The 9,747-nt window shown below is 30.4% G+C and overlaps 1 protein-coding gene and 1 long non-coding RNA gene across 6 annotated transcripts; one reads left to right on the top strand and one right to left on the bottom strand.

Annotated features, from left to right (window-relative positions):
• Positions 1–541: 541 nt before the first annotated feature.
• Positions 542–1,545, bottom strand: LOC108735442 (ras-like GTP-binding protein Rho1). The gene is made up of 2 exons (XM_018467401.2): positions 1,357–1,545; positions 542–1,244 (listed from the first exon to the last, which is right to left on the bottom strand). The coding sequence occupies exons 1-2, from the start codon at positions 1,394–1,396 to the stop codon at positions 661–663; spliced, it is 624 nt and encodes a 207-aa protein (XP_018322903.1). The 5' UTR covers positions 1,397–1,545; the 3' UTR covers positions 542–660.
• A 1,152-nt stretch (positions 1,546–2,697) lies between these two features.
• LOC108735443 lies at positions 2,698–7,850 on the top strand. 5 transcript variants are annotated; one of them, XR_003231114.1, is made up of 8 exons: positions 2,698–2,905; positions 3,012–3,100; positions 3,450–3,638; positions 5,810–6,039; positions 6,278–6,448; positions 6,606–6,709; positions 7,031–7,222; positions 7,602–7,850. It is a non-coding gene; the product is annotated as an uncharacterized LOC108735443 (long non-coding RNA). The 5 variants fall into 5 exon arrangements; XR_003231113.1 differs by having other exon boundaries at positions 5,772–6,039; XR_003231110.1 differs by having other exon boundaries at positions 5,762–6,039.
• The last annotated feature ends 1,897 nt before the right edge of the window (positions 7,851–9,747 follow it).

The raw sequence follows: 9,747 nt of genomic DNA, 5'->3' as shown, positions 1-9,747 counted from the left end.
AAAAAATAGACAATAGGTATATATGAAAAAAAATTTATTTTTATTTCATTTTTACAATACAATATGGAAAATTTAAAGCTATCTATGTGTTGTCAAACAGTGGCACATCCAAAATTGTGCCAAAGAACTGAATATTATTGTTTTTCCACTGAACAAAACCTGATTGATTGTAAAATTACAAAATAAGAAAACTTTGTGGGAAGTTCATATGCTTAAACATTTATGAGAAATCATAACATAAAAAATTAAATTAATATTCTTACTTAAAGAAATTTAAACAGGACAAAAATATAAATGAACTTGCAAATATTTTATCAAATAGCATTCATAAATATTATTAGCAGAATGAAACCAACTTTTGTGCTGCAGACAATACATTTGAATGACAATAAAACTTAGAATAGTCATTTTACATTTGGATATTGAACCAAGCTGTAACCTACAATTTTTAATACCTAATGGAAGTTACGTCAAACCATAAATGACTTAATAAAATATCAAACTCTCTAATACATCTAAAAACAAGTTAAACAAACTGTAATAAAGATTAAAGGGAATTTATTGGTTATGCAAATGTTTTGTTTTGTAAGCACACAACGAACAATTCCCATTATAAAGAACATATGCTTATATGATAGAATAGATATACAAATGTTCTGTTTAGAACAAAATACAGCGTGGCTTCTTCTTCTTTTTGACTTGTAATGCAGCACGTGTGGCAGTTTCAAATACTTCTCTAACTCCATCTTTACTTTTAGCTGAGCATTCCAGATATGCAAAAGCATTTATTTTCTCAGCCATAGCACGACCTTCTTGTGGTTTAACAGGTTCTTGTTTCATTTTAGCTAGCTCTTTGATCGTATTTGGATCATTACGTAGATCCTTTTTATTACCTACTAATATTATAGGGACGTTTGGGCAAAAATGCTTTACCTCAGGTGTCCATTTCTCGGGAATGTTCTCTAAGGAGTCTGGAGAATCTACCGAAAAACACATTAAAATTACATCTGTATCCGGGTAAGACAACGGCCGCAAACGGTCATAATCTTCTTGTCCTGCCGTATCCCATAAAGCTAATTCTACTTGCTTTCCATCGACTTCGATATCGGCTACATAATTTTCAAAAACGGTAGGCACGTACACTTCAGGAAATTGATCTTTGCTGAAGACAATCAAAAGGCATGTTTTACCACAGGCTCCATCGCCTACAATCACCAACTTCTTGCGGATTGCTGCCATCGGACCTGACAAAACATACACACCGTCAACGCCTATTGACTAACTTAAGATGGCGACAAATATTCATTCATTAAATATACAGGCGGGGATATTAATTTAATAAACATGCAACTGCACCTTTTCCTGAATCTTCACCTCCGGACCAACAACAAAACATCCAGTATGGATATTATGCCCGGTAAATATTTCACGGGCAAAAACTACGTGTTACTTTTTACCACTTAATGATTTAATTTATAAAAATAGCACCTACATATACAATTCTAGACAACCTTCTGCCGCTTCTCCGAACCCGAGCGGCCGGAGCCCGAACCAACCAATGCGACCATAGATAAGAATGCGACCCAAGCCTCTAGAAGGATCAGAATAGCAGTCAAAACGAACTCAAATTAATTATGCCGGAGATGCTCGAAGTCATAAAGTTCGTGCTATAAAAATGATTACAGCTTTCTTATAATGAATTGTTGCTGTTAATTGTAAACCGATTAGCATAATGATAAATTGCTATACACGCTATACTTATCATTATACATATTTTGGGAAAAACGTCTTTTTGATTTAAAATATATTAAAAAAGTTTTGTCGGCTCCTCTGCTCTCTTAAGACGCAAATCATAGACAATTTTTGAAGCATCTATGTGACAGTATGTCATGTCATTATCTATGATCGTATCATACAACAGTTTTCAAGAAATTTAAAACTACATATTAATAGCATCAGACCACCTTTGTTTCAGTTTACCTTGCAAAAGTTAATCACTCTGTATATTCTAGACTTTTTTCGTTAATATCTTCATCAGTGTTTCTTATACCGAATTAAATATTTTTTTTTGTGAATAAAATGGTAAACGTGAACATTTTTAGATGGTAGATATGACTAACAAGGCTGTTTATTATTTTTTTTATTGCTTTGTGTGTAGGTGCTTTTTACAAATTATAATATTACAATATTAATTGAAGTAATATTATACAGAGAAAATGAACAATCAGCTAGAAGTATGTATGTCTGTTTGTATGTACAAACTTATTATCAGTCTGATTAACGATACTTTTTTTGTATAGTGTTTCATATGCTTAACTGGTGTTTATCATATACATATGTATGGTTTAAGTTACCATTAGGTCTCAGCGTACGCATTTATTATTACAATAATTAAATATGTTCATGTAAAAATGTGTAAGTCATTTATAAAAATAAAATTCGAAAGGTAAAAACTCGTTTGACACTGTATGTGTTAAGCTGCACAACAAATTTAGAACTTCATACTTTAAAGAAAGCTTTAGTTATTAGCTTAANCTTATCATTATACATATTTTGGGAAAAACGTCTTTTTGATTTAAAATATATTAAAAAAGTTTTGTCGGCTCCTCTGCTCTCTTAAGACGCAAATCATAGACAATTTTTGAAGCATCTATGTGACAGTATGTCATGTCATTATCTATGATCGTATCACTATTTTAAAGTTTTGCTGTTTTATCATCAAAACCGTTTTTATTATATTTAATGTTTTGTGTATTTAATATTGATTGTTTCCTATTCTTTTGTACGGATTGGTCATTAAATCAATATATATTTATGATTACTTCGTTACCAGCAGAATATAGACAACTAAATAGTGCAAAGATGAAGTTGTTCTCTTGTCTTGTTAATATTGAAGCATCTGGAGGTGAAGTCCTTTGTTATTATTAAGTGCAAAGTAATTAACATTTGAATATTGTTTAATGTGTTATAGGTAATGAAGTATTCCTAATATTAGCCCTCTTTCATTCTAGGCTGTAGCAGTACTTGGAGGAAAGAAAGGCTATTTTTCAAGAGGAAACAGAAGCAGTGTGTTGCTGTTACTAAAGGAAAGATACGATAGGTAAATAAATGAAAGATAATAAATGTAAAATCTGAGAAACCCCAATCTCTTACACATTTGTAACCTACTTTTAACAGGCATGTTCCAAAACCTCTTCACAAATGAAAAAAGGCAGAACAACAGAATCACAGTAAAACAACATTCTTTCTAGCATACAAAAAAATTAAATATACGAGGTGTTTATTTTGTTTTTGAATGGCACATTATGAATCTATTACTTTCCTTTTCACCTCTATTATAGCTCAGCAGATTTAACTGTTTTACATGCATTTTGGTGTTTTTTATATTCAAATTTTATATCTTGTTTATTTAAACCTAATTAATTCATTTTTCTTGCCCATTTCTGCAGATTGATGAACAGTGAGAAAGAAAGTCAGTAGTCTCTACTGAAGCAACCAATGTCTGCAGTTTTAATGTTTTTCATGGACTTAATTTTTCATCTTCAACTAGCAACATTATGAAGTTAATTCTGGACCAATGAACAAGAGCAACTGAAAATATATTTGGACCACATTGAATCAACAGACAACCTGTAATGGTAAGTTTCATTCTGGATTTAGTTTGTTTTTCTTTCTTGGAAACTTTGGAAAATCATATTCTAATATATTTCTAGTCTAAATTAACTACATTTGTAGTAACAAGTGAAAATATCAGTAGTCTCTTCAGAAAAAAATGCTTTTGATCTGAAATTATAAAATTCATAAATGAAATATTGACCATTTGATCACTTTTAGAACTAACAGTATGTGTATTAATCTGCAAAGTGAAATTTCTGAGTCTGATTAGGAATCATAAATCAATAACATTTTGCTTCATATTTTGACGAAATGTTTAGTTTACGTATGCTTTCAACTTTCAACAGAGTATGTTGGGTTGCCTAATCACATACTTAGTTTCTGAGAAATAATTTCTGTATTTTATGATTCTGTCCATCAGAGCTGATTTTTCATGCGTTCGACAGGTCTGGACTTGAAACTTTTGTGAGGTGGTTACTAAATACTATTGATATTCTTGTTGATGTTTAAAACTAGTTTTAACTTTGTAATTATAATGTATTGGGTGAATGTCTTGAGTGAATTTCACAAAATTGATAGTAACTGCACATGTCAATATTAATCTCTTAGAATTGACAAATATTTTTTATAAAAGGAAATATTATAAATAACGTTAGGGTTAAAATAAAAGAGAATTGCTTTTTAGTATTTCGGCAAGAGTTTTTGACACTACCAGAGTAGGTACCTAGATAAACAGATTTAGATTTTAGATATTTATGTAAGTCCACTTGAAAAAGGTGTAATGTGTCGAAACAATTGTAGAGTGTAAAACACTCGTTTGACAGCACCTTTTTTGATTCTAAAACTTTGCAGTTTCGAATAGTGAAAATTGCAAATGTCATAACTTGAATAGTTTTCAAAATTTACTTTTAATTCAGTACTTACTTTCACACACAATTAAAGTACAATTATTTCGTAATTGTTTGCATATTTTGAAATATTTTCAAACGTAAATTAAGTTAATGAAAATTATGTTTGAATTCAGTGAGCAAAATATTTTGCTGAATCCTTCTCTGTTTTGTAGATTCTATATCGTTCATTCTCTCATCATTCAAAGGAATGTGTTGTTTTACACAAACATGTTGAAAGTAGAAGGTTTTTTTAACGGTGTTTTTACGTACATCTATGTAAAATGTATGTTTATCTTTGTTTGTTATCTCTTGAAGAGATTTTTTGCTTGGCAGCTTGATAACTAGCAAAGAATAATATTGTATAATAGACGGTTTTCATACATAAATGTTGATGTAGTAGGACAAAAACTAAAATAAAAATACATGTAGGAGTGGCTCTCAATTCAACGTTTTCATTAAAAAATGCAAGAAGAAATATAAATAAGAAACTGTTTGTTAATAGTTCATAATTTATTAATAAATAGTTTAAAACTTTAATTAAAAGTTAAATATTTATATTAAGCTTTTTGCTTTTAATGAAAAGTGATTAATCACTTCTTCAATGCCAATCTGCAACCAGAAAGCTCACCCTTTGTTGCGACACAAATTTGTTAATCCTCATTTCCCTCTTTAATTTTGAAAATTCCTTCTCTATTGCACCCTTACGTTGTACAAGGAACCCTCTGTGCAAAATTTTGTGTTGCATTACAATCATATAAACAACTATAAATTGAAAACATGTTCACTTTTTTATTTATTAATTCGTTGAATTGATGTTACATGTAATACCTATGACAATACAATAATCATGACATATCTACAGATATGTGCATCCCACATCTGTAAGCAGCTCAGTCCCCCTTAAGAAATTAATTAAATTAAAATATCTAAAATTGTAATTGAAAATATCAACCATGTATTTGGATCATTTATTAAAAATTGTAAATTCTCACATAATCTGTATTGTTTCATAAGTCAAGTCTCTTTTCAAAAACATTTTAAAATACTTACTATCTGTTTATTTTAATTTTTTTATTGGATATTGAATTTTACATTGATTTATGCAAAAAAAATTCATCTTTTAATAAATATATNGAGAGAGAGCATAATTCATAGTGCAAAAAGAAAAAAGTTACTATCTTTCTTCTTAATCTCTAATGCGCCTTTTTTTAATTTACCAATATATCTCTCTCTCTTGTTTTCGATTAATTTTGAAGTTGTGATCAGGCGATGGCACTACATTTATTTCAACTTTATAAAACAAGTCTACAGGATTGGCTAAATTACGAAATATTTGCCGCGCAGCATAGCAGAAACCTAATGTAGTGCTTCTGCTCAGCATTTCATACGTCATCAGAGCTTCATGCAGCAGCTTTCGCAAATCTGTGCACACTGTTCGTTACCAAGCCACCATGCCAGCCATGATCGCGTAATTACAGGAAGTTTTGTTGGTATATTTTACGATGATATTCAATTTACCGAATTAATTTTCCATGTAAGTAGCTTTATTTTATTGCAAATAAAAAGCTTACGTTTGCAATTTTCTATTTTAAATGAGAAAGGAATTAAACTCATACATAAGTGCATTTTTAAATTGTTTTAAAAGTAACAGCAAGCTGCCATTTTAAAAGTGACCAATTTACTTGATTCTGGGTGCTTGCATTTACTGTATTTCATTTTGCAGTTTGAAACTAATTTAACTAAGCATGTCTAAATACGTTTTCATTTTGCAGGAACATCATAAAAACTCGAGGTACCATGAGTTACTGAGCATTCGTCAGATCAATCCTTTTTCACTCTAGCATATAGCAGTACCTGAAGGATGCCTATAGGTGCCTTTTTTCGTTTGGAAACAAATGCAGTGTGTTCCTGTTGCTAAAGGAAGGATGTGCCACAAAAAATTGGTAAATAACGAGAAATAATTTTTATTGAATGATTAGTTATTGAGTATAGCAGATGTTTATTTTGCTTATTAATGGTACAGTTTGTGTCAATTATTTTTCCTTCCACTTATTGGGATCTAATGACAGTTTATTCTTTTTTTTTTCTATATTTTCACAGATTGGCTATAAATATGGGTGGATGAATGCTCATTTTGATGCTACTGAAAAAACAGATTGTCTGCTAGTGTTCTTTTCATCTTGGAGGAATTTAAGTTAATTAAGGTGAGTTTAAGTGCTATGATATAAATATATATATTTGTTAACTTTAACATTGTATTATGTACGTTATTTGTAAATTGTAGATGAGGCCCCAGAAACGTCATTTTCTTAGATATTTGTAACATACATTCATTTCAGTGGACTACTTTTAAACAGCTTTTCAGAAATGGCAGACGCAGAACAGCAGAATTAATGTGAAATTCACATTCTCTTCAGTGTGAAAGTTAGTTTCCTAACTATACTGCCACATCAGCACATTAAACATAACTGATTTAATTGTTTTAAAAGTGGTAATTGATTACATTTTCTTGTCCGTCTCTGTAGATTGCCGAACAAATGAGATGGAGTTACAATTAATTAATTAGTGCTACTGAAAGCACCAGTGCTTTTGATGTCTTCACATAATGCAGTTAATTTTGGGCCTGTGAGAGAGAAGCAACTGGAAATTGGAAACCATTGAAACAACAGATTTGTCTGCCGTGGTAGCCCTCGTGGATTTGGTTGCAGTTGATTAAGGTGAGAATGCGTGACATAATATTAATTGCTATTTATAAATTTTTTATTGCATTTCTTAATAATTTTTGCCCACAGCATAAATTGAGGTTAAAGTGAATCTATGGTATTTTAACAATTATCTATTGTTATCAGCAGAAGTATAGGTTATTATGCGTCTGTTGTGTTGCCCTTAACAAATATCTATTGTCCACACCTTAGATTGAAATCATTCATCTATTATCTATGCATTCATCTATGATTGTCATTTATGTAAATTGACAGTTATCGCCATTTTATAATTCAGATATTTTACTTGCTTTTTGCTACATATTTTTAGCTGTGTTAATGCTTAATCGTCAATTAATAGTGTAATTAATATATTTTTTGTTGATTTCTGCAGATTGCCCAACAAACGAGAGAATTACAATTCAGTTTGGTCCCACTGAAACAACTAATGTCTACTGGGGTGTGGTCTTTCATGGACTATATTCTTGATTTGCTGATTTTGTCTTCGCCTTGCAACATTTTTCAACTGACTAGTGAGAACAACTGGAGATTTATTGGAGTTCCACTAAAACAACAAATTTTCTGCTATGATATTCCTTCTGGATTTGGTTTGCTTTTCACACATGCAAACTTTGGAATGTTACAGTTAATTAAGGTGAGAATACTTGATATAATTAACTTTAATTGCTCATTATTAATCTGTTACCACCGTATCTGTTTCAGATCGACGTTGGAGAAGACAAAGATGACCCCATAGTTGAAATAGTTCTTTTGTCTTGCATGGTCTATATAGTAGAATTCATTAAGTTGATTTTATTCAAATTAATTTTTTATTTTGCATGTTTTATGTAGTTAATTTGAATTAGTTTTTATTTTGCATGCTTCATTTTATTTGAATTAATTTTTGATTGTAGATGTTTTTATTTTTTTAAAATAGTAGTAGTGTAGTAGTAATACTTACTAATCCGTTGAGTAGTTGTAGTATAGTCTAATATGTCTCTTGCTTACCTCTTCGCTTAGCTTACTGCATATTCTTACTATAAATTGCTTTGCATTTACCCTACGAGTTCTACATGATTCAACGTTTCGTTATCGTGTGTGTTTCTTCTCACCCTTGTGGAATTAGGGAGGGCCTCCCCGAACGACTTCCCTTGGGCTTAGCTATTTAGTTGATCTTAAAAGTGTCTTATACACTTTTCGCGAGTCTACTCTAGCGTTACTTCCTTTCAGACAGGGTACAGTGGGTTATCTGGAATAGGAGCAATAGGCGACTGCCCAGCTTGCCTTGGCGAAATCTGTCCGATCTTCTCTACCAAAGCTATTAGTATTTGTCGTTAGTCCTTGTAATTGCACTATTCGCTTTCAGGTAACCGAAGAAGACTGAAGACATCGTATTGTTTGCTTTTTATTGTATTTTCTTTGAAATTTCATGTGTTTTCTTGTCTTTCTCTTACAGGTATTTTGTTTATTACTTTATGAACTGTTATATTATGTAATTGTAACTTAGAATGATAGTTAAAACGTTTCTAAATTGATCTTTTGGCATAAATGTTAAAGTTAAATTAAATATTTGTTAACGCTTTCACAATTAAAATTCATTTGGGTGGATAGGGTGGCTATAAGGGGAGATGCGGAGGCCACAGAAGGTTAGGGAGATTTTTTTTCTCCTTAATCTTGTGTTTAAATGGTAATGTAACAGTTTGTAAGTAATATATGGTTTTTATTGCATATAAATGTGATTCGTTTTCTTTCTCTTACAGGTGTTTTTCTTTTTACTCTATAAAATGTTAATTAATTTCCTGGTTTTGTAATTGTATTCACTTTTATAAGTCCCTAGAAACTGTTAGTTATTAAATACGTTATACATATTATGTATTAAACTATTAATTAAAATAAATATGTTGTAATTAGTGTAATTAATAAATATATGAGTCTAATTAATAAATATATTTTAACTTTATTAGCTTTTTTATTGAATCTTTAATATAGAAGTAATTTATTGAAGAATTAAGCAAAAATTTTCCCTACAAGAGGAAATTTAAAACTTATAGATAAAAAAAAGCAATTCGAGCAATAAATTTCAATTATTTTATAGTACTATTGAAGGCCGAATTACGTAAAATAACAGAAAACAAAACTGCCATATAGTTGATCCCGCGCTAAAAATTAGAACTCTGAAAAAGAGCTTTCGCGACTTATGCTCTCCTAATACAAATTTTCAGATTTAACAATATTTTCAGTTTTGCGTCATATACGAGGGCTAGTCAAAAAGTTATGGAAAATCAAATTTCAAAAATCCTAAATCCATTACTTTTTGACTAACATTCGTATTTGGCTCAAAACTGAAAATTTTCATAAATTTCAACATTTGTATTAGGAGAGCATAAGTTGCATCGGGTCTTTTTCAAAAAACAACTTGAATTTTCCATTACTTTTCGACTAACCCTCGTATTTGGCTCAAAACTGAAAATTTTCATAAATTTCAACATTTGTATTAGGAGAGCATAAGTTGCATCGGGTCTTTTTCAAAAAACAACTTG

Source organism: Agrilus planipennis, unplaced genomic scaffold, assembly GCF_000699045.2.
Source record: "Agrilus planipennis isolate EAB-ADULT unplaced genomic scaffold, Apla_2.0 scaffold40, whole genome shotgun sequence".
In the NCBI taxonomy this organism is placed as follows: domain Eukaryota; kingdom Metazoa; phylum Arthropoda; class Insecta; order Coleoptera; family Buprestidae; genus Agrilus; species Agrilus planipennis.
This window is presented reverse-complemented; position numbering and strand designations above follow the sequence as displayed.